The sequence below is a fragment of the Adiantum capillus-veneris genome, chromosome 27 (genome assembly GCF_014529385.1).
Source record: "Adiantum capillus-veneris isolate H3 chromosome 27, ASM1452938v2, whole genome shotgun sequence".
NCBI classification, from domain to species: domain Eukaryota; kingdom Viridiplantae; phylum Streptophyta; class Polypodiopsida; order Polypodiales; family Pteridaceae; genus Adiantum; species Adiantum capillus-veneris.
In genome coordinates this window covers 44,352,755-44,378,569 of record NC_140957.1, presented here as the reverse complement: position 1 = coordinate 44,378,569, position 25,815 = coordinate 44,352,755, and the positions used below count along the sequence as shown (strand labels likewise).

The window sequence follows — 25,815 nt, the reverse complement described above, 5'->3', positions numbered from 1 at the left end:
TGATCTAGTGGTCAGTATAGCTCTACATATCGTGTTCTGTCATTTGAACCTCTACCTCTTGACTAAGCTATGTATATAAGCTGAGGGGAATGACATTTCCTTGGGCTCATGTACAAGTAGAGCGGTAGTTTCTACTTGATTGTTTCCAATCTTGACCTTGATCATTGGATCCACTCTATCTTCTTCAAATTCATGTATGGAAATAGCATTGAGCCGCAATGGTCTTCCATGTTGTTACTGTTGTCGTAGAAGCCTTCATTAAGCCATTCGTTCTTTAGCTTCTTCTTGTGCTTCTTCAACAATCCGTTGTTTTTCTTGTGTTCATTGTTTTTCTATATGAATCTGATGTAGCATCTCCTACATTAGTGGCAGGTGATACTTCTCGACTCTGCATCCACTAATCCAGTTAGGCATTTCTTCTCCTTCTAATGTTGCAAGCTTGACGGCCCTACTTGGTGACAAATTTTTTATCACAAAGGGTCCCATCCCTCGCTTTTTGAGTTTTTAAGCATGTTGTTTTAGGGTATATACCAAGATGTAGTTCCCTGTTTTGAATTCTTTTGACCACACATGCTTGTCGAAGAACTCTTTTTGGCATCTTTTCTGAGCATAAATAGGTGCTTCTCTATTCCCAAAATATTTCTTGTTTACCCACTTTTGGACTTGAGATGATTTGATCCTACAGTGATCTACCAATCTAAGCATGGGGTTTCCTAGTCCTCCTTTATGAGTTATTTCTGGCTTAGGGTATGGTAAGTGTTCCTCCCCTAGGGTGCTTCTAATCCATAATTACTGGCTGGTCTCACAGGTGATTGTTCCTCTCTCTGACCCCTTTCTCTTCTTTCTCGTTCTACGTGTGGGCCTCTTGCTCCTGCAGGATTTTGCATTTTTGTTCTACTCTCATCCTAGTACTATTGATGGAGTGGTGGTGGTGCTTCTCCTAGACCTGGTATGGCTTGATATCCACCTTTGCTTGAGTTATGTTCTGGTGAATTGCATACTGTTCGAGCCATGCTTGGAATGATAACGGTGTGGCTTGCGGGTATTGAGGGTTGGACAATGGCTATCTAGTGGCATGCAATGTGGTGTCATAGTCTTTTGAGAAGGGATTTGTGGATCTGCTAGGGGAATGTGTGGGCTGTTGCTTCTCTTGAGAAGCCTCTATCAAAAATTTTGGCATTATCACTCTTTCTTCATTCCCTGGATGTATTGGCTCACATTTTCATCCATACTTATCGACAAAAATGATATTTTTTCTTGTTGCCGTGTCATAAGAAAACAAGTACAAGACCTTGTCCGTGCTTAATTCATTAAGGTAGGGTTCCGTGCATTGGTAGTAAGAGGTGAGCCTCCCATCCTCGTGCTTGTTGAACCCTACATTATCCCAAATGTAGTCATTCTTACCACTCTCTTATCATGAATATACAAAGCTCTAGGAAGGTTAAGCTTAGGAGGTAGTTCTTGAGTCTCTATGACCATCTTCCCTTTTGCCACATTATCTCCATACCTGTTGTAGTTTTTTGGTCTTTGACTGAAAGGGCGGTGGTAATGCGTGTGCTAGTCTCCACCCAACCGTGTTATCTTATAGCCTCCCCCTAGCGTACACACTGTCCGACCGTGCCGGTGGCCTTGCCCATAGGACCCATTTCCTTACATTATCCCCCCCCCCCCCCCCCCCCCCGGAGAATTGTTTTCGTCCTTGAAAATGAACGTAGGAAAATGTTTCTTAAGTGCGGAGACATTCTCCCATGTAGAACCTTCTTCAGGTCTATCTAGCCATTTTACCAACGCCTGTGGTTTGACATGATGTCTGGTGCGAAGCTCATGAGAATCCAAAATCTTTTTGGGCTCATGAGGAATGCTTGGCGGTTCGATAAGGTCAACCAACACACCTATTTCAATGACATTACCATTCTATCCTAGATGTTTTCGTAAACGACTAACATGAAAAACAAGATGAACTCGTGAGTGCTCTGGAAGAGCTAACTTATAGGCCACTTGACCTATATGTTTGAGAATGGTAAACGGTCCAAAATAGCGTGGTGAAAGTTTAGCAACTTTTCCCGTCTTCAGACTTTCTGAATGCTCCAGAACTTTGAGGAAAACCTTGTCTCCTTCTTCGAAAGTAGCAAGATGTCGATGTTCATCTGCGTACGATTCATTCATAGAAAATCCATAGAAAGTCTCTCCCACTTACCTTGTGAGGTAGTCCTACTACAAAATCCTACTAGAAGAAGGTAGTCCTACTACAAAATCCATAGAAATACTCTCCCACTTACCTTGTGGAATCTCTAAAGGATGTAAAAGGCCACCTACCTTGAGGCGCTTTGCCTTATTAACTTGGCACTATTGGCAATTTAGTACGTACTCTTGAACATCATGATGTAAGCCCGACCAATAAAATTGCCGTCGAACTAAGGCGTACGTCTTACGGATACCTGGATGACCAACACTTGGACTATCGTGACACTCAAATAAGATTTGGCACCTAGTGTATGAGTCCTTTGGCACAGATACTCTACCTTTGTGGAGTAATTAGACATCATCAATGGAAAAGTTCTTCCATCGCTTAAGCTCTTCCTGAGTAGGGGTGGAGCTCTGTGTGTTGGAGATGCTCGAACCGTGTTCTAAAGGCAATTTTGGAGATATCGTGCAGTAGGATACGTACCTGGTGATATCCTGAACGAAGATCTATCTTTGTATAGTATCTTGCCCCATGGAGTTGATCAAATAACTCATCCACTCGAGGCAGAGGATACTTGTCTTGATGGTTATCGCATTTAATCCGTGATAATCTATGCACATGTGCATAGTACCATCTTTCTTTTTTACAATAGAATTGGTGATGCCCAGGGCGAGTGCTAGGTCTAATGAAACCACGAGCAAGGTAGTCAGCCAACTGACTCTCAACCTCCTTGGCTTCTTTAGCACTCATACGATAAGGTGGTTTACTCACCGGTTTAGTGCCTAGCAAGACATCTATGCCATGTTGCACATCACGTGTAGGGGGTAAACCCGGTGGTAAATCTCTTGAGAACACATCACTATACTCCGTGAGTAAGTGAGTCAGCTTTTGTAGTGCAAAAGGAGAAAGTAAACTAGAGTTATTCTGGGATGGAGAATCTTGTAATTCCTGTAATGTTTGTTTTACAACAGTTGCACGTTGCTCTATAGAATTAAAATTGAGATCACTTTGCTCGTTAGATTTGTTAACACTTTGTTTATCAGTATAATTCATTGCACTTTGCATACCATTACTAGAATTCACCGCACTTTGCTCTTGAGAAAATTCACAAGACTTGGAGACAAGCAGTAACACAAAAAGACTTCATCTATTAAATTTGCTTTCTGCAAAATAGAAAGCTCGGCTGTACATATAAGAGGTGCAGATGGTATATTTTTCTCACCAAGCAAAAGCACATGTTTACCATTGGCCATAAAGGATAAGGAGTTGTGCTCATAACTAGTGTGCAATGTGTTTCCTAAACCAGGCAGCCACTCCCGTCCTAAAACTACATCAGCATGGTCCATGTTCATAACTTGGAAGTCAAGGGTCATCGTATGATCTTGAACAATAAGCTCAACCCCTTGAATTACCGTGTCCCATACTTCTTTATCATTCCCAGACATCTGCTCCACCACATACTTGTGAGAGCAGGGAGTTTGTGTAAGTTTCAATTTCTTGACTAGCTTATAGTTCAAGAAGTTATGAGTTGCACCATCATCCACTAAAATACGAACATGTTGTCCGTTAATAGTGCCATGCATGCGAATAAAATCGGGGGCCAAAGGTGGGCGGCCACATTGAAGCAGGCACACAACACTTGTGCTTTTCTTCCATATGAAGAACCTCTACAACACAATATTTAGGAGATGAATCTAATGTGAGGCATTGCACCATGTGCATGGCCTTTTCTTTGCCTTACAAAAGAGGACAATCTTTCTTGTTATGTTGGTCCGAAAGACATCTAAAACACAAATTGTGTTTCTTTGCACGCTCAAAATCAGCAGTGCTGAGAGACCCGCGCGGAGTATCTTGTGATTGCTTAGGCTTCTTAGCCTCTTGTGGACGTGGAGAGGTAGATTGTCTCTTGTTCCTCTTGGAACGTGTGGGAGATCTACCTCGCCATTGGCTCTTAGCCACATTGCTCTTAGCAAAAGTATTCTTAGAGTAGGGAACATTTCCTTTCCTCTCTTGGTTATCATCATATCTTTGTGCATGACTAATGGCTTCTTCTAAAGTTTTTGGATGTTGGGTCTTAACATGAAGACGATAGTCTTTGTCAAGACCCCTATTAAAACTCCGTATCTTTTGGAATTCATCTAGACCTTCTAGTTTTAATATGATTTTTCGATACTTTGAAAGGTACTGTGTGAGAGAGAGGCTAGACATGCGGCATGCATCCCATGCTAACCAATTCTTATCTTGCTCATTGGAGTCCAAAAACTCTTTGGAGAAAGAAGCTTGAAACGCAGCCCAAGACAGAGGACGAGCATCTATTGGAAATGTCATCCACCACTTATAGGCCTTGCCTTTAAGAGATAGACTTGTTTCCACAGCCGTCTTTATATCCGAGGTGTGTTTTAATCTATGAATATCACTCCATTTGTGTAAGAACGTATTGACCGCATCCTTGTTGCGATCACGCTCTTCCTCGTGAAACTCAGGAATGGTGATATTCTTAAGTAATGTATTGCTACCTTCTGCATCTTCGACAGCACTTGTCTCTTGGACTCCTTGAGTCGTGCGAGCTTGGTTCCCTTGAACGGTGCCACTTGTGGCTCCTTGAGTTGTCTGTGAATTCACAAGTAACTCTGTAAGATTGGTAACATTTGCATTGAGTGCAGAGAGGTTTCTTTCAAGTACGCTTTGGCGATGTTCCAAAGTCTTGAAAGAAGCCATATCTACAAGCCCATGATCTCCTAAATCATCATCATGATGCATATTAGTGTCAGCAGCACCCGTGGTGCCCTGATTTTGATCTACGTACTCAAAATCAAACGTGTGTGTAGGTGGGATATCGTCACTGGCCATGGTAAACACACACTAATGCAAAGAGAGAAAAAGAAATGACAACTTGTACCTTGAGAAATTGAAGTCTTTGTGTTTTGTATGCTCCGCGATTTGTGTTGCATGCGAACCTCGCCTTGCGGGAAGTTGAGCGCGTCACTTGTTGTTCCTTGTAAGAACACCTTTGATGATTCTTCACAAAAAATCGTTGTTTTTGTGAAGGCTTTTCTTCACTTTGAAGCTACCTCCTTGAGTAAAAAAGAATTTTTGGAGGAAAACTTACCTTACTCCAAGAAGTGAAAAGGAAGGGTAAAGCTACTTCCTTGAAGTTTGAAGCTTTCTCTTTTCTTCTAGTTTTCCTTTCAACACAAGTAGATTATCTTTCCTCGTTATACACAACAAGGGCCAATAGCTTGATGGTAAAGTGTTGGCCTCTTACCCTCATGGGGTAGGTTCAACCCTCATTCATGCAAGGGTTAAGCGAGCCTTTCTATGCGCACAACCAACGAAAGCCTTCGGAGCCTCGGTGCCGTTGAGTTGTCGATCGAGTTTGCCTTTGTCACCTGCCTTAGTCGTGCGTTGTGGAGGGCATAGATGGGGTGGTCGCGTTCGGCTATCGCTGTTTGTCCACGCGCTGCTCGCACAGAAAACTGCACTTGTCATCTTTTTGCTGCACAACAGAGACGTCGCTGTCTACGAAACGTGGGGGAGAAGCAGGGCGTCACACACACATGCAAGCCGCTTTTAGCCTCCTCCAAAAAATAGCTCGGATACCAGTGAAAGGGCGATGGTAATGCGTGTGCTAGTCTCCACCTAACCGTGCTATCTTATAGCCTCCCCCTAGCGTACACACTGCCCGGCTGTGCCGGTGGCCTTGCCCATAGGGCCCATGTCCTTACATTGACAATGACATAGTGGTTTCCCTTTTCATCGCAAAATCTATCACACACACACACACACACACACACACACACACACTCAAACATAGCACATTGAATATGTACACAATGGCAAGAGTATGAGGAAGCAACACAAGAGATTTGATTAACAGTGCTTACCCACACAATGAGTAGTGAATGCGGAGTATAAGCGTACTCTTCACTACGTACCCTCAGTAGTTATCAGATCCCTTAATACTCACAACTTTTGGCTTATATACCCAAGGTTAAAAATCGGGTAAATGGCTAAAAAGGGATAATTATTACAAAAATGTGATGGTCTAGGATATCTAGTCTCTCATTAAATACAAAGATACAATCAAATTCCTTCGGTTCATGAATTACATTGCCAACTTAGGCAAAAAATGAATGACTTAAAGTATGAATCTTTGTAGACGTGTCAGAATTGGCATGATTGAGTCCCTTGCTTCAACATCCAAGTATACATTTGTGGTATTGGGCACTAAGTGGGATCCTTTTTGATATCTTCAAGAGCATTTGTATAAAGTATTAGGTAGCTTGGGTACCTTGATAACCAGATCCGCTGCTAGTTAGGATGTGTTATAGATGGATCAGCCTCTTGCTCTTTTACTAATCATTCTTTGATTGAGAGGAGTTCAAACTTGACCAGTGGATAGGGGAGAGACTAATGATGCCACTCTTCATTGATTATCTTCAATGTGATCATGGTGAGAACAAGTGAATGGAGAACGCTCTCTTCCCATTGCAGGTGCCATTGTCTCACGCTCTAGTTTAGCCAAACTGCTTAAACCAGGCATTGACAAGGTCCCCGGTTCAGTAGGCGTGATCTTAGGCATTTGGATGGATTTATCACTTGGCTCCATTCAGCATTGCACAAATTGTAGAGCTTCCAAATCCCCCATGGGTTGCTCTAATGCTTCATCATCTTTGTTAGTTTCCTTTCCTTTGTCTGCCATGCAACTTTAAGTGAGTTATTTAAGCTTTCTATCTGGGTTAAAGCATGGGTTGGTGGTGCAACGAGTAGTGTCCTTGACACTTCTTGTGAGGCACTCTTGGATGGTGTTTTGTTGGCAGTTTTCAAAAGCCAAAAGATAAATATACAATATTTCTAAAGGTGTTGTGTCAACCACTTTAACGGTTCTTGATTTAGTCGAAGGCAAGACTCTCTACCTACCCCTTCAGCAGTTTACGAGCTCCATCGCTCCCTCTCCCTCTCTCTCTCCTGCAACAAGAGGGGAAAATTACAGTAGGAAGTTGTAGAGGGACCTTGCAAAGAATTGTCATAAGGTGTGGAGACTATGGTCCATGAGATCAGGATGGAGATTTTGCAGCAGGAGATTGGCCAATAAGTTGTGTCCGAGCAGCAGCCTCCACTCGATTGTCACCTTTTGTGCAATGTCGATTTCAGTAGTTTGGGAGAGCACGTTCCGCACCAGCAACAGCCTTCACACAATTGCCATGTTGGATGGTCGGCCATTGCTTGTGGTGTTTAATTTTTGGAAGAGAGGATTGTGCACGACCAACCACCTCCAAGTACACTGCAGGGCTCTGAGTACTTTCAGCAGCATGCGCAATACAGTCCACTTCATGATGACATATCTCACAATTACCACAGGGAAGACTCAATCACAACTCGCCATGAAGGTAACCATTGGATGCGAGAATATTGGTCTATGATGAAAAGAGAGAGCCGTAAGAGACAACGAGAAAGTGATGCATCAGGTTCAAGGTCAACAGAATGAGGTTTGCATGAAAGTCTCAAAATGCTGGCAAGAAGCAACAAAAGGCACGACTTGTGATGCTAAGAAAACCCCCTTTCAGTGTCTTCTAGGACTGCCAGCTTTTAGACGTTTGCGTCATGCATTTGAGAAGTCAATACTATCCAATATTCAAGGCACAATTACTAAAGTCAAAGCATCCATGTTTGAAGAGGAGATGAAGATTAAAGAGCTGTCTGGATGATGTTGGTGAATAGTGAAGGAGATCCATCAAGGTCTATTAGCAACTCCAAGATGGCCAGATTTACTAGATTGCAACGGTGAAAATTTGCAGCAACCAATTCGTGATTAAAATAGGCTGAGGCTGGCGCATTTCCTTTGCAATTATGTAGTTGTCAACCACCTCAAAGTTCCACATCATACAGGCGACAAAAGACCTTGTTTTTTCCTTTTGGCAGATAGAGACAAGAGTGTCGCCAAACAAAAAAGATGTGTGTTGGAAACGATTGGTCAAAAAATCTTACATCAAGCATCCAATGCATTTGCTTGATGATTCAGAGGAATGCTCCTAAAGTTTCACAGGAATGAACTTTGGATGTAGAGAAAAGTCATAGAGTTTCTTTCAAAGGTAGTCATGGAAGTACCATGATAGTAAAAAGTCTCATTAGGTACTCTGGATCTTTGAAAGAGTCTAGAACACCTCGCAAAGGTAGTCTTGAAAGTACCATGCGAGTCTAAATGGGTTCTCTAGGTAATTTGGAGGTAGAAAAAATTCATATAGTTCCTTTCAAAGGTAGTCATGGAAGTACCATGACACTAAAGAGGATCTTTAGGTAAGCTGGATCTTTGAAAGAGTCTAGAATACCTTGCAAAGGTAGTCTTGAAAGTACCGTAGAGTTCTTTCAAAGGTAGTTATTTACCATGAGAGTGAAGAGGTTCTCTAGGAACTTTGGAGGTAGAGAAAAGTCATAGATTTCCTTTCAAAGGTAGTCATGGAAGTACCATGATAGTATAAAGGCTCTTTTTAGGTATTCTAGATCTTTGAAAGAGTTTAGAATACCTCAAAAAGGTATTCTTGAAAGTACCATGCGAGTTTAAATGGGTTCTCTAGATACTTTGGAGGTAGAAAAAGTTCATAGAGTTCCTTTCAAAGGTAGTCATGGAAGTACCATGATAGTAAAGAGGCTCTTTAGGTACTTTGAATCTTTGAAAGAGTCTAGAATACCTTGGAAAGGTAGTCTTGAAAGTACCATAGAGTTCTTTTCAAAGGTAGTCATGGAAGTACCACGACAATAAAGAGGTTCTCTAGGTACTGTGGAGGTAGAAAAAAGTCATTGAATACCTCACAGAGCTTTTACTTTGATGGGTTTTACTTTGAAAAAAGTCTGAGCCTCTGATGGGTTTTATTTTTTCTTGCACAGGGAGAGCTTTACAGGAGGCCCCAAATGCAATATCCACACATCAAGATCTCACTCAGATGTTTTGAGGGATTGAAACCTTGGTTTGTTCGTAAGTTGAAGGACCGTTACACGTGCTACTGTATTTACAGGAGGTTCCAAATGCAATATCCACACATCAAGATCTAACTCGGATGTTTTAAAGGATTGAAACCTTGGTTTGTTCGTAAGTTGAAGGACCATCACACGTGCTATTGTATTGCTCATAATCAGATAAGGAAGCATTGAACCACATGAGACACAGTAAGACAGGCATGCGTAACAATGGGTGTGGCTGCATGTGTGCTATATATTTGCCAAAAGAGGCTCCAAGTAAGTGTGAAGCTGCCACGTACACATACACTAGCGTAAGCACATTGACTGAAAGTGTGTTATGTGCAAAACCAATGGGCTCCGCAATTCATAAGTTGCCTTGCTTGAAGGGAGAATGTCCTCAATGTGGGTCAAAGAGATTAATGCTTTGTCCAAACGAAACACTTGAAAGTGCAGTTCAATATTTTGTTAAGGTGTTTGAAAAAGTTGTCTCAACCCATTATCAAGGCAAGAAGCGCAAGGATCTTCTAGTGAAGGAAATGGGATGCAAGGATTTCACATATTTTCTTCAAAAGCATCTGACCACTTACATCCGACTGCCCGGTGGCAATCTCAGCAGTTCAAAGATTGCATTCATAAGTTTCCTAGAGATGTAGTGGTCTCTGTTATTGACTTTGCGGAAAATTACTCATTTAAGGAGCAAAATGAAATCTAGTCAATGCATTGGTACTCTTCACAAGTCACCATCTTGGTGCACATTATATACATTTGAGACGAGAAAGACCAGGCATTAAAATATACACATTTTTACATTTTTGATGACAAAGATCATGACACGCCCTTTGTGCAACATTGCTTGCAACAACCGCATAATGTTTGGCTTCAAAATCAGGGATTCAACTTCTTGAAGCGGCACTGGGTGTGATCAGATGGATGTGCTGCTCAATTCAAGTCATCTAGACCGTTCTTCTTCGTGTCAAGGTATGCCAGGTTTTATTCCACCTCTAATGAATCCAAAAATTTGTTTCTGCCCAGCATTGAAGGTGGGTCATTGTTTTAGGTACTACGGTTTGACTGGCATTGAAATGATGTGGATTTTCTTTGCCTCGGGCCACGGCAAAGGGGAGCATGATGGGGAAGGGGCAATTGTTAAGAGGGCTTTAACACATGAGCAGTTAAAGCCTGATGCATAGCACATGAAGTGTGCCAAGGATGTTGTTGGCTTCTTGAAGCATAAATTGAATGATGAAAGTGGTCACACAGGGGTGAATCGGATTTTTTGGGAGGTCCAAGAAACTGAGGTGCCAAGGGAGAAGAAGTGAAATTGCAAGCGAGTTGAAGGCTCACGATCAATATACTATGTCAATGGATACTCCAAGAGTGACAAGAGTGCACTCCGTTGTAGACTTCTCTCTTGTCTTTGTGAATTTTGTATGTCCCAACGTTGGAGGTGATGCTTGAACAACACACATGTTGAGAACTGGGAGTATCTAACCCTTGAGGCATTGGATGGTGAAAATGCAGAAAGTGAAGATTTCAGCAATGATGAAGGATCAGATATGTCGATGTATGATGGACACCATGACACAATTAGTGATGCTCTATGCATCTGTGATACCTTTGCCACCAATGCCAATGAAGATGGAGCTGACTTCTACCTTTTGAGGTGCTCAGAGGAGAAATAAAAAACAGCAAGAGCCTTGAGTGATTCTTGGGGAAACATAATTTTTGCAGGGAGCTATTTTGTTGAGGGGTACTATCACGAGCTAGTGGAAGGTGCCGAGCATATCTATTACATGCCTGCTAATCATCAAAAGTGCTTTTGGCATCACACTTGGTTAGATCGACTAAGATACCCTTGGAACCCATAGAAGGAGAACCACATAAGTTCAAACTCACTACAGAGGCATACAAAAATGTGTACAATAGTATACCAATAGTGATATAGGTCACAAGGAATATGGCCAGAACCTGCAAGCACATTAGTGAAGTTCAGGCTTGTGCAATCAGCAGATACTTGAAGGCAACCTGAACAGTTCTTGGATTTATATGAGATTTGGAGAAATAGCAACCGACCTAAATGCATGAGAATCGATTTAAGTGAATCTAGAATACTCCTCTTGCAAGAGGCATCCGCACATACTGTCTCTGATCCAAGCGAGGCAGCAAAACACAGAGCATGGTATGCATGACTGCATGCTAGCGTTGTGAGCGGGATGAAAACACACACAACGCCTCTATAACGACCCGACACACACTCTTGGAATGATACACACACACACACACTATGGGGCACCACTCGGCTTACACAACACACCTAGCCGAGACAGGGAACACACCGATGGAGCGAGAGGAGAGAGACTATTCACTTTCCCACTCCACACAAACACACACACACACACACAAACTCAGCTCAAAAGAGGAGAACTTCTGATAATTAGATACAAATGAGCTTGGGCCAACACCAAGGGGCAAATAGCTCACACAAAATGGGTAAAATATACCAGATACAATCACAAATTGGAGAAGAAGCTTCGCTCATAGGAGAAACTTACACAGAAAAACAGCAGAAAAAGAGTGAGGAATTTGGCAAAATGGACAGCGCCATCGCGACCGGAACGGCCCAAAACCCCAGTCTACAATGTCAAAGTGCTCAAATCCGACCTCGGATGAGCAGTTTACGGCCAAAACAGGCTCCAAAAACCCAAAAAACACACCTGCGGCTGTTCCTCCTCTCTTCTCCACGTTTTTTCTGGTCTTCTCTCTGTTTTTTCAGTTCCCACACTTAGCTTTATTAGTTGGGCACCCTTGGCCTTTTAGATGACCTCAAACGGACCCCGAACAGGCCAAAAATTGACCTCGCAGTGCATAGTTGTCACCTTTTTGCATCATTCGCACACCTGGTACTCAGCTTTTTTCCAATAATGCATCTCGCCACCACGTGAAGTGGCCCCAAAAAGTGGTCCTAATGATGACCTTTCTGCATAACTCTCACAAGAAAACACCCACGTTGTGTCCGTACTCATCCGCGTGCAAATATTGACCTCGTTCGCCCTCCTGACGCCACTAGATGCCATCTGACGCACCTGCTTACCTCATGTCATCGGCCTGCGGATAGCTTCCTCGAGAAGTTTTACGCGCTATAAACTCCTCATTATTGTAGAAAAAACATACTGGTACTGGTGATAGTGAAAATCGATGCACTATGTACATGCTGTCCTACCTGTACACATGTGGGCCCCACGTAACCACCTGGCTATGGAAATTGGGCAATCCTTTATTTGATGCACCATGCATGTATATGTACATATGCGCAATTCCTTGCTCCAAAAAACTCCTGACATAATTTGCCCACCCCCTAGCCTGCTAGAGCATTCATGCTTAGCAGCAGCAACACTAGTAGATGCTCATTCCACCTGGATCCCAGACAAAAACACTTGGCATTCCTTGCATCAAAAGCTTAATCAAACATTCACCTGGTTCCCAAGGAAAACCTGTAGAGATGCCATTTATCAACCTCCCATTAAGAAAATCATCAATTACTTTGGCATAGACCTGCATGTGCAAATATATCTCCTTCTCCATAGCTGAGAGGTCTCCACCGATCATTTGTGTCATCAATTCTTGCTTCTTTGAAAACTCAACCTTGGTTTGCATCAGCCCTTCAATCACTTCATAAGGCCCTTCACTTTCATCTTCAACTTCATTCGCAAATGCGACTAAACCACACTCCTGGATTTCTTTATCCATCAAAAGAAATGCAACATCAGCATCCTCATCACTGCTGGTAGTGCTATCACTGTCCTCATTTGTCACCGTGGAAGAGTCTTCATCACTAGACTCATCCTCATCTTCATAAAGCTCCTCTAATCGTTTCCTTGTGTCCATATTATAAAGCTTCTTGGTACCTGTCTTTCCATAGAGGCTAATCGTACCATGTCGCCAATCTTGAACAGCTCCCACTGCACGTAACCACGGTCTGCCCAGTATAATAGGATATGCTCCCAACCCTGCTGGCATCACATGAAAATCAACCACTGCCTTTGCATCATATGCCTCCACTTCTAAGCTCTTTACAACACCCAAGCATTTTACTTTTTGATGGTTTGCCAATCTGATCCGAAAACCTGACACCCCAGCCACTGTGAGACCCATCTTCTCAACGCATGAGTGTGTTATGACACATATTTGGGCTCCGCCATCCACATAACCTTGTCCCAAATTTTTCCTTTTATGCCACACATCTACTATTGGACAAATGTCTGGTAGCTCGTCCATTGCCAACACCTTCACTGAACCTCTCTCTGGCTCTTTCTCCATTGGGTTAACCATCCTCTTCCACTGTCGCTTTAGCTTAGGAACCATTTCTATGAGCTGCCCAAAAGTAACATCTGCCTTCCTGCTTGTCAGATCCTCCTTTAAGTCATACTAGCTTACTTGCCCATCCCCTAGTGGAAAATCTGAAACATGAAACTTTCGACGAGCTCTCCTTTTCCTCTTGGCCTTGACATCCTCGCCTTCATGGCTCTTTCCTTTCTTCTTACTAGGACCTGGGACACTTTTTCCTTCCTTATCCTCTGTGGTCCTCTTCCCAATAGGCATCACTAATGTATCCTCTAGCTTTGATGCCTTCTCCAAAGTGACTACACTTAGCACTTTTGTCTTTCCCTTTTCCTCTTGGGTCAGTCCACTGGTTCCTTCGTCTCCCTTAATTTCGATGCCATAATCATTTGACCTAGTTAGCACCTGTCTTGGCAATGGATACATGTCTCCCCCCATCCTTGGTGGCTTATCACATTGTGGGCTGATGTGACCCAACTCTCCACAATTATAACATGTGGGCGTCTGCCTCCAAAACCTACCATTGCTTTGTCCAACACCATTCCTAGGCCTTTCTTCACCTCCTGGCTGATTTGCAAACCTCCCTCGACCTCGATTATTTCCCACTTGACCTAGCATGTTTAGGCTGAGATTCTTCATCAAATCTACCATTTGCCTCATGTCTTGCCTTAGCCCATCATCTTGCACTGCTGTAGTGACCACTGCTGGCATAACTTGAGTAGTAATAGGAACCACTGGTTCATGATGAACCCCTGACATGCGCCCTTGTAAAGACTCTATAGCTTGAAATTCAGACCTCATTGGCAAAGACTCCACCCCTAGCTGGCTCATTTTCCTCAGCTTCCACTCTTTGTTCCTTGCTACCTCTAGTGCATCCTCATATGTCCTAGGCTTCTTTAGCTCCACTCTCCAACGTATATTCTCCCAAAGACCAGCTAAGAACCTGTCCTTCTTCATCATGTCAGGCGGGGGTACCTGTGGTGCTAAGGCCTTGCACATTCGCTCCCATGCCAATGAAAACTTACGTATGTACGCATCTACTGGCTCACCTTCCTTCTGCACCAAACCTTGTACTTCTTGCCACACCTTGTCAGGATCTTCTATCTTCACAAACTCCACTTCCAATCCATGCCTTAGATTGTCCCAACTCAACCTTACAGGTGGATCAACCACACGCACCTCCTCTTCAAATGCTTTAGACCAAACTCGTGCATCACTCTTCAAACAAATTTGGAGAAGGCGTAACATCTGCGCAGGGTCATGAATCTGGTTGCTAATGCAGGCAACCTCCATCTTTTCCAAAAATTCTTCCACATCTTCATCACTTCTTCCATGAAACTCCGGATAAGCGAAAGCCATGGATAGAGAACCCCTTCAAACACACGTACAAGAACCCAAAACTTTTCACTACCCAATCCCCAGAAACTTCAATGGAGCTCAGCTTTAGATAAGGACAAACACATGCACATCAAATGAGTTTTCATAGTTAATCATCGGAATGACAATAGGCAAAGGACATTCCAGGATCTCTCTCAATCTTCTTGGCCCAAACATAAAGACTATGCGCTGCTGGAAAAAGATCTTCCTGGACACATGAACATTAATCTGAATTCTTTGAGTTAAATGAAAAGGAGTGAACTGAGGGCCATTTTGATCATCTATTAAAGCCAACCATGAAGCTCCCAAGAAGGCACACCTGACTCAACCTCTGATTTTGCCAAAATTTCAGCAGCATAACAGCATAAATGGCTCAAAATACCAAAAAAACCAGCCATCATAACTTGGGAAAATTTCGACAGAGTTTCCCCAGAAGTAGAGCAGTAGGAACCCAAAATATAGACTGTATCTTTATGCATAAACTGCCAAAAATAGAACCCGAGCATCAAATAGGACTCACTAGTACATAGCCTATGGCGAGGTCACAAAAAGGGTGCTCCAGCTACCTGTATCACCGAAAGGATCTCTACATTTGAGAATCCCCCAGCTCAATAAAAACCTCACGCTATCGACCCTCACACGAAGGCTAATGCAAATCGCGTATAGTCAAGTCTCAGAAATGACTATCTTCCAGACCAAGTCTCAGAAATGGCTGGGACTGCCAAATACAACCAAGTATGGCTCCACAAATGCGTACAATGGTAGTTTCCACAAGTAACGTACAATCCAGCAGACAATGCGCTCAAATAGGCGCCAAGTGATGCATTCCCACAACAACTGCAAGTGACATCACTGCTAGTATATCACTGTACTCCAGCTACCTGTACCTGTGTGAATCACCTGTACCTGTACCTGTAACCTGTAACCTGTAACCTGTAACCTGTAATCTGTAATCTGCAACCTGTAATCCCGAAGCTCGAAGCTCGAAGCTCGAAGCAGAAGGTACTCGAAGAAGATCCTCCGTGGGGGCGCCAAAAGAATGTGAGCGGGATGAAAACACACATAGCACCTCTATAACGACCCGACACACACTCTTGGAATGATACACACACACACACTATGGGGCACCACTCGGCTTACACAACACACCTGGCCGAGACAGGGAACACACCGATGGAGCGAGAGGAGAGAGACTATTCACTTTCCCACTCCACACAAACACACACACACACACACACAAACTCAGCTCAAAAGAGGAGAACTTCTGATAATTAGATACAAATGAGCTCGGGCCAACACCAAGGGGCAAATAGCTCACACAAAATGGGTAAAATATACCAGATACAATCACAAATTGGAGAAGAAGCTTCGCTCATAGGAGAAACTTACACAGAAAAACAACAGAAAAAGAGTGAGGAATTTGGCAAAATGGACAGCGCCATCGCGTCCGGAACGGCCCAAAACCCCAGTCTACAATGTCAAAGTGCTCAAATCCGACCTCGGATGAGCAGTTTACGGCCAAAACAGGCTCCAAAAACCCAAAAAACACACCTGCGGTTGTTCCTCCTCTCTTCTCCACGTTTTTTCTGGTCTTCTCTCTGTTTTTTCAGTTCCCACACTTAGCTTTATTAGTTGGGCACCCTTGGCCTTTGAGATGACCTCAAACGGACCCCGAACAGGCCAAAAATTGACCTCGCAGTGCATAGTTGTCACCTTTTTGCATCATTCGCACACCTGGTACTCAGCTTTTTTCCAATAATGCATCTCGCCACCACGTGAAGTGGCCCCAAAAAGTGGTCCTAATGATGACCTTTCTGCATAACTCTCACAAGAAAACACCCACGTTGTGTCCGTACTCATCCGCGTGCAAATATTGACCTCGTTCGCCCTCCTGACGCCACTAGATGCCATCTGACGCACCTGCTTACCTCATGTCATCGGCCTGCGGATAGCTTCCTCGAGAAGTTTTACGCGCTATAAACTCCTCATTATTGTAGAAAAAACATACTGGTACTGGTGATAGTGAAAATCGATGCACTATGTACATGCTGTCCTACCTGTACACATGTGGGCCCCACGTAACCACCTGGCTATGGAAATTGGGCAATCCTTTATTTGATGCACCATGCATGTATATGTACATATGCGCAATTCCTTGCTCCAAAAAACTCCTGACAGCGTGTATACACAAACCACATGGGAAGCCATAAATGCGAGACCACATGAGTCACATAGTTTTGGAGCAGAGACTGTAGCTTGCAAGTGGTTCAAGTGCTGGCCATCCATGTCGGAAGCAGTAACATTGTATCACCAGCCTTCACCTGCTCCAACATGCTCTCACAAAAGTTGATCTGTTGCACACACGTACTCGCTGATGCTTCCAAGTAAGTCACTTCTTTCTGCATGACAAATGAAGAACAAAATGCCCACAGGGATTATATTTGAGAAGCACCATTATAGCCCAAAGTACCATGACAAGTACCTTTAACATAAAAAACTACCATAAAAAAGTACTTTGGACACTACCACGTAACAAAATAACTGGCACTTAAAAAAAAAAACCACCAAGGAAATGAAAAATACCATGGCAGGTAGAAAAGTACCTTGGACACTACCACCATAACTGATAACTTCCATTCCATTAAAAACATCAAGGCAAAGGCTATTACCATAACAGGAAAGATTGTCATGATAAAAAAGCCACCATGACAAAAAACAAAGTACAATGATAGGTACCTTGGACACTACACAATAATCAGCAATGACCCTACAACCACCTTGGTAGAAAAAACTACCTTTACAAGTATCTTGGGCACAACAACCATAGCAAACAAACTTCCTTAAAGAAACAATCAACCATAGCAGAAAAAACCGTGAAAAAGTACCTTGGGCACTGCCACCATAAAAGAGATGGCTTTCCAAAAAACCTCTAAGGTAATGACATATACCATGGAAAGTAGAAAAATACATTGGGCACTACAACCATAGCAAAAGAAAAGTACCATAACAGGAAATACTGCCATGAAAAAAACACCACCATGATCAAAAGAAGTACCATGACAGGGATTTTGGCCATTCCATGATACCTGGAAAAATAGCCATGACCCCTACACTTGTCATGGTATAAAAAACTACCATGACAAGTACCACAATAACAGACAAACTTCCATGGAAAAGTACTCGGTCAATGTCAACGTATAAAAAAGAGAGCCATGTTTAAAGAAACTCAAGTACCTTGGGCACTATTACCATGATAGAACTAAATAGGAGTGCAAAACCAAATTTAAAAAAAAGAAAAAACTACCATATAAAGTACCTTGGATTCTACCACCTAACAAAAAAATAGCCATGTCACAAAAGAATCCCACAATATAAAAAACTACCTTGTCAGGTAGGTTGGGCACTTAACACCATAGCAGAAATAACTGGCATGACAAAAATAACCACCTAAATAGAAGAGAGTACCATGTCAAGTACCTAAGGCATTACCACATAAACAAAAATAACTGGCATGACAAAAACAACCACCTAAATAGAAGAGAGTACCATGTCAAGTACCTAGGGCATTACCACATAAACAAAAATCCTGCCTTGACTTGGTCGACACATACCTTGAGATGATCCACCTCATCTTTTATGTTCGAGCTGCTTGAATCGGCCCCAAGAGCTGTAAGTGCACTACTTAGAGCAGCCATCTTGCCTTCAGTCACCAAAAAATTAGGGTCAGTATCGACAGCTCCCCTCATGCTGGACCGCAATATCTGGAGCTCCTGCAATTGTCCCTGGAGCATTGCCGCGGCTGAAGATGTCCCTTGTATCTTCCACATATTTGGTTCCTATCTTGTAGCTCTACTCTCACATTATCCAATGTTGTGTTCTAACTAGAGAAGTGCTGCCAGAAAAGAGAGCATTTTGTCCACTTTTCTAACTTGCCCTGACATTGTCAAGACGGAGGGGCTGAAGTGATGTCCCCTCATTGATCTCCAGCCAATTTGTTACTTTCTTGTCAATGCCACCCGGAAGCTTCTTGCAATGGTCCAAAACCTGTTCACCAAAAGCAGCCCATGCAACCTTTCGACCTGCAGGATCTTGGTGAGTAGCTGGGCATCGCTCGTATGCAAACAATGTTGCAAACTTGTGTGTGATCTCTTTGTTGGCTGGCATGCTTTGGTAGACTTTGTGAAACAGTAACCTGCATCGTCTATAAACTCAGGTCGCATCATATGCAGAAAGATTTTAGAGCCCTCCTCCCTTTTCTTCATGAAGACCGACAACCAATCCTAATCTGTGACATCAGCCTCACCGAGGTGCTGGTAGAGCTTGCCCTCCAAGCTTAAGCCATACTCCTCATGCAACTCCTCTCGTGTGTAGCAGGATCGAGTTTGCTTGGATATTGAATCTTCCAGGAAGATCTTGCTGCAAACAACATTTGACAGAGTAAACAAACATAAATAAACATTGAAAAAAACATTTCTACAATTGAAGAGACAGAGTTGATGTGTACTAATGCTTTTGTCGCCGATAGTTTTAGACTTTATGCCCAATGTTGTGGAGCTCCTAGGGTTGCTACTGGATGAAAGCACGCTATAGCTGAACCACCATTAGCTGCTGCCATGGTGCGCAGTGGAGTCTTTATATCACTGTACAAACAAAAAAACACAATCCATGATTCACAATGTCCTTAAACAAACATATCGCTCAACTGAAACAAAAGAGAGAGAGGGGGGGGGGGGGGGGGGGGGGGGGGATTACAATACCCAGTGAAGATTGAGGTCGCATAGAGAGGGCATGTGTCCGCAGTTCTTCCTCGCTCTGTTCACGCAGGGTACATGAACATGGAGTAGCACGTGGGTAGCTTCTTGCTGTGTAGACTGGCATGCAGTAGAAGTCACAGTCACCCTCTACCCGTAAACGATGTTCAAAAAATGATGGCATTCTTAAAGTGGCGGCATTTTTCATTTCTTGCAATTTTCCACGTCCCCGATAAATTATTTGAAGGGAGCAAAGAAAACCTGAGAACTACTTCAAAAACCACATAGAAAAGCCCTTAAAATTGACCACCCTTTCATGCTTTCAGCCATCTTTGCTTGATAATCTTCAATTCCATCTATAGGTCCTTATATCTTTTCTCCAGTGCCTGGCAGACCAGGCCTGAACCTTGCAATGTTAAGATTGTGGGATTGGCTTTGAGTTTTGCGAGGAGCTCGTTTTGATCTTTCATTCTAGTTTTTGCTTGAGCTACCTGCAAATTTGTTAGTTCTAATTGTGCTTGTAGCCATTGGGCACGTGCATTTGTGTCCAAAAGAGTCTTATCGGACTCTTGTAAATTTCTTTCTTGATCTTTTGTAGTAGCGGTTAGTTGTTCCAGGATGATGGTGGCCACAATCTGCATTTCTTCTGTGTCACATAGGAAAATGACTGTAAGGAAATAGAGGGGGAGAATGAAGGTCTTTTCACTACACACATATTCTTGTTTTAAAAAAAAGGCATGCATCATACAAAAAGAAAATGCATAAACAAAAGAAAAGGAAGATTTGCTATCATTTACGGTAAAACTTGAGGGATTTTATCGATATTCTTAAAGGAAAGTTCAAAATTAGTTGAGAATTTGCATTTTTAGCCAATTAAAAATACACTCGACTCCATTAGTTTTACGAGCTTTAGACGAGGTTGTTTCTCCTACTAAAAGTACAAGAGAGACAGACATGGATTTCATTAACGTGATCACAAACATGCAAACATGTTAATAATGTTGAGTGATCACTTTTTAACACACGTGATCACGTTAAATATTCACGTGACCTATCGAGAGTACACTTTGGTTTTTATAAGTTCGACCATTGAATGAATGTTCTCAACAAAGTCATCAATATCTTCCATAGGAGCCATTTGGTTGGGAGTAGATGTGTTGGCATCCTCTTGAGCTTTCTCTCTTTCTTTCATCTTTGGCTGGGGTTACTTCCCTTGGACTCTGTGTTCGTTGGTCCTCTATATCATCTTTTTGTCGACTTAGTTCCATGTCCACAACTAAGTCACCTTCATGGGGATCTTCTTGTATTGGGGACAAAGTTGGCTGCTTTGTCTGCACTGCAGTGAGTGGTGCAAATGTAGTTACCTCTTTAGATGTAGTGTCAACAGTGGTGGTTACCTTGGTTTGATCTGTGTGTTCTTCAGCTTGAGATGTGGCTCACTCTCATATTTTCCTCGAGACCATAGAGATATTCTAGCCCCACCAATGGATCTTCGACGTGTCGGACCATGGGGTTTTTTGTGTGAAGCTTTTGGGGGTCAAGTTGCCAATATTCTTCAAAGTCACCTTCCAATACCCATTCTCGCTCAAAAGCTTCCCGTTGCCTTTGCAATCGAGCTACCCTTTGGGATGGGGGGCACTCATGCTCTTTTGCTTCTTCTCTTGTCCACTTTCTGTTTACCTTTAGTAGCTCATTTCTTCTCCTCCTCTAATTTTGACGGGGCAGACTACTCCTCTTGGTCGTCTTCATCCGAGTCCCGGTCTTCTTCTTCTTCAGAGCTTTCAACTAATTTCCTTTTTGATATGGTGGCAGGGGACTTTTTTGCTTCAATTTCTTTCTCCTCTTCTTCTTCGTTGCCCACACTAGCAATTAACCTTGCATTTTAATCGGGTGTGGGTGGCAAATTGTCAGTGATACCCATCGCATGGTAGGCTATTTGGGTGAGAAATTCTAGAGCCCCAATATAGGATACACCCTTACTTTTCTTGGTGCTCTTCAAAGTATTTAGCACATACTGGGCGTGATCGATGGCCATTGATTGCTTTGACTTTACTGTAGTTGTGAATGCAAAAGCGACATCATGACTAGGTGTGGTATGCCTTGGGGGTCTCTTGGCTGTGAATAGGAAGTGCTAAAGATAGAGCCTTGTGTGATCTTCAACCGGTTTGTGGATCATGTCCCCAAAGGTGGCAATTGTTGAATTCCGGGTGAAGATGTTGGTGCACTTCTTCTCCTTAGATCTCATTGATTCCCTCGTGGTAGGTAACTTTACGGCCTCAACTACAATGTCCTTGGTGATGTTGACTTCTATTGCATGCCCCAATGGCCATGGTCGGTGATTTGGGCAGTTCCTTCCTCCTCAATGGAGCTCAAAATCTCGTAAGACCTTTGTAAATCCACACCGCACGGCTCTATTTCATAGTATGCTAGCAACCCTAGCCGTCAGTTATCTTCCTATATTGTTGGATCCTTTGCCATATCATACACTTCTTTGGATAGGATTTGAACTTCCGCCTTTCTGTCTATGTTCTTGAGCCTTCCCTAAAAAATGGCCACAAGGTGTTCTTCAAGCTTGGCCCTTGAAATGTATCCTCTCCTAGCTACCTTGATGGATCTTTTCTCTAACTGGTATACTAGGAGTTTTAGGAGTCTTTGCTTCAATGTTTTCTTCTTTTGGGCGACTCCTCCTGATGTATTTATTCAACTTGTAAGTCGAAAACACAATTTATCCCGAGCGATACACTTTTGAGTGGAAATATTTCCTCATGTGAAGCTATTTTGAATTGCGTTGGTGTATTTTTTGACCAAGTTTAAAGGTGAAAATGAACTTTTTTTGTTTTAGTACATGAATGGGCTCATTGTGACATGTGGGATCAATGTGTAATGACACTTTAGCAGAAGTTGGTCATTTTGGGCTGTTACAAGATAATAATCTCGATTATTATCTACACATGCAAAATGTCATTTATGGACTTAGCCTCTGATTTGGCTGATGATAATTTGTTTTTGTGACAATTGTATTTAGTCCGATGGGCTTGAAGGTCCGTTTCGCAAGAACGTGTGCTAACGGAAGAGTAAACCCAAGCGTCGAATTTCAAGAAATGGAGCCATAAATGCAGCGAGCTACATTCTTCATCTACCACCTTCCGCCTCTTTACACCGAGGAAAACCTACTCCGGAGAGCCCCAAGAACTTCTCAGAGGAGAAAGAGTACCTCGCAGCGCAGGCTCAATGGAGCTACGCAGATGCTTGCTCCTGATCTTGGTCCTCTGTGTGGGCTCGCTATTGCAGGTGGGTTTATCCTCTGCTTCCTTTCCTGAGGAGTCTGGCGACGGTGGACAGATTTTCTCCAGCTGGCAGGGTTTGCATGGCGATGAAGCTAAAGCAGGGACCCTTGTAGAGGAAGAAGAGGATCAGGCCTCGCGCCTGCAGAGGCTGCTTCTGGCTATCACCCCTCACATCAGCTATGGTGCCCTCAGGGCGGACAACACGAGATGCCCGCCCATGTCTGGCCGGTCCTATTACTTGCCCAATTGCCGAACGGCGACTGGCCCTGTAAACCCTTATGAGCGCGGCTGCCTTGCGATCACCCGCTGTGGACGTGACACATCTTAGGCATTGTGGGTCGTGCACATGCACCCACTCACGTTGGTTCATGGAAATCATATGGCTTGCATTGAGATCTTCAATTTCTGTCTTTTGGTAGGATATCTTCTGATGCATGGTCAGTGTTTCGATGGCATGCAGTATGAGGTGGACATGCATGCAGCACCTTGATCCCTGTTGCTCTTGAAAAAATTGGATCTTTCATCAGCTAAGTGCTCTTACCCCCTTGTTTATGCACCATTATAATCATAAGTACTGCATTTATGTTGAATCAAACGCTATATGCGCACATCGTTTACAATGTACGTCTCGATAATGTCCAGCTTGGTGTTGTTTTGTGGAAAATGGCTTGATTACATTGGCCTCATTTCAAGCGGTGGTCAGAGTGCATGTTTCTCATGACAGCCATTTATTGGCTCCAAATATTTATCTTGATTCTGTGCCAGATTTCTGACAAACCAATTTGATTACTTATCCATACGCTTCTAGGACTCCAATGACATGGTATGGTACATCGATCGGCACAATGGAATATGAACAAAAGGGTGTTGCTTGCTTTAAGCCCATTTAAGCATAATGCAAATGCTCACACATCATGTCTTTTTGAGGGTCACCATCTTTCTGCATGTGCATCGGCAAAGCTTGAATGGCCAGTCGCTGTTCCTCGGGGTAGAGGAAACCCTGTGTATCCATAGCTTAATAGAGCTAAAATTTGCCATCTTGTTGTGTTGAGGTTATGACATGAGTTTGAAATTTTGCCTCTAGTATATGACTCTTCCTGTTATCTCTTTGTCCGATCATCTCATGTGATCACTCATTGCTAGTAATGCAGGCATCCTTGTGCTCTTGCATACTTGAGGTCCTAATTGCCAGTTGGTTTGTTTTTATCAAGGCAGATTATTGTGCGTTGTTGGAGGAAATGAATATATATACAGTAGATCATTAAGCATTAATTGAGCAATGGGGCTTGCGATGTGCTATTAATGTTTATAGTTTTTTGGTATTTGGGTTTGTAATTTGTGGTGGATGATGACTCAGGGCGTTCCCCATATGTTAGGCATTTGTCATATGTAAAGCTACTGCGTTACTTGAGAAAAGCTTTACGTGTGATATTAATGTTTATAGGTCTTGGTATATGGGTTTGTAATTTGTGTTGGATGATGACCCATAGCGCTGGCTACATGTAGGGCGGTTGCTACATGTAAAGCTACTATATGACGTGCATCCAAGGGGTATTATGAAAATCCCTCATCTCTGATTTTGTCAAGATTATAATACAATGCACCCTTTCCTATTCCAAATTAAATGTTAAAAAGAGGCAATTTGCTCTTCAAAGACGGTTTTGTTGAACTGCTCATGCATCTTGGTAGGATTTGGAATTAAAGCGATGTAACCTTGGTTTCCAAGGCTCAATTTGGATGTTGGAAGCTTAGATCTAAACTATGAGACGCCTCCATGCAGTCAGAAAGGTTCTTCATGCGATAACGGCTTTCTTTCAAAACAAAGGCACAACCCAACACAACGTATCACCTAAGAAGCTATTCAGAAGGTTCTTCATGCCCTAACCAAGGGGGGAAAATTCCACCTAGTTATGGTGTAGGATATCGATAGTAAGAAAAGTTCGTTTTATTAGATGTTACTAAAGTGTGGGATGTTGAAGAATAACAAAAGTTTGTTTTAGTAAGTAGCGTATTTTGTTTGGCATGGGAAAATTGTAACAAAAGCATTGGAGGACATTGGGACACCTAAAGTAGTGCGGGTATCCAAGCTTGAAGAGGAAAAAGGAAAGAAAGAGGTTACAATTGATCATGGAAATGGGATAATGAATAGCTTAGGTGATACTCTGTGTTGGGTTGTGCCTTTGTTTTGGGTGGTGTTGTCTATGTAAGCCATGGATGTTACAAACGAGGAAGGAGTACGCTTGTGGTGCACATAGGAAGCTAGGGAGGGTTCAGACCTAGCACAACACTGGTAGGAGGGCTTTGTTTTGCCTCGTGGCAACATTCATGGCACTTTCTTGTTGGGAGTAACAGGTGCAAGATGGTTGAGGTGACAGAGGAGGCCAAGTATGCCGATGGTTGTGACAGAGGTGCCCCAAGTCCCTTTGTGTGTGTAGGGGAGGTGGGGGAGGATCGGTTTGCACCACCTTTCACTAGAGATTTTGAAATATATTTTTCAAGTCTCTACCATTCAACAAAAACAAAGTGAAGGTTTATTTCGGCATTCTAAAATAATAAAATGAAAGGAAAGTCATTCAAGGTCCAGTGAAAAGAAACGACCAAGTATGTAATACACATTTCAAAAATACATAATAGTGAGACTCTTCAAAAGATGCCCCATAAGAGGCACGAGCAAGCAAAAGTGTTGCGGCCCATTGGCAACAGAAAGGTTGCACTAGGACGAGTTAGTTGATGGCAGTAGTAGAACCATGTCAAGATGGTTAGTGACAACGAAAGGGCCGCACGTGGGGATAACAAGGGCAAGTAGAGGCATTTTTTTTATTATTAACAAAACCACAAGCTCCTCTTATTGTAGGAGTGCATCCAAGTGGTATAGCTAAATTGATAGAGATTATGCACGATCCGACTGACGTTCCACCCT

The 25,815-nt window shown here is 42.9% G+C and overlaps 1 protein-coding gene across 1 annotated transcript; it reads left to right on the top strand.

Moving 5' to 3' along the window:
• Positions 1-18,921: 18,921 nt before the first annotated feature.
• On the top strand, positions 18,922-23,559 carry LOC147421866 (uncharacterized). Its single transcript, XM_086502981.1, has 2 exons — positions 18,922-18,949; positions 22,694-23,559. Exons 1-2 carry the CDS (start codon positions 18,922-18,924, stop codon positions 23,221-23,223), a joined length of 558 nt encoding a protein of 185 aa, XP_086359107.1. The 3' UTR covers positions 23,224-23,559.
• The last annotated feature ends 2,256 nt before the right edge of the window (positions 23,560-25,815 follow it).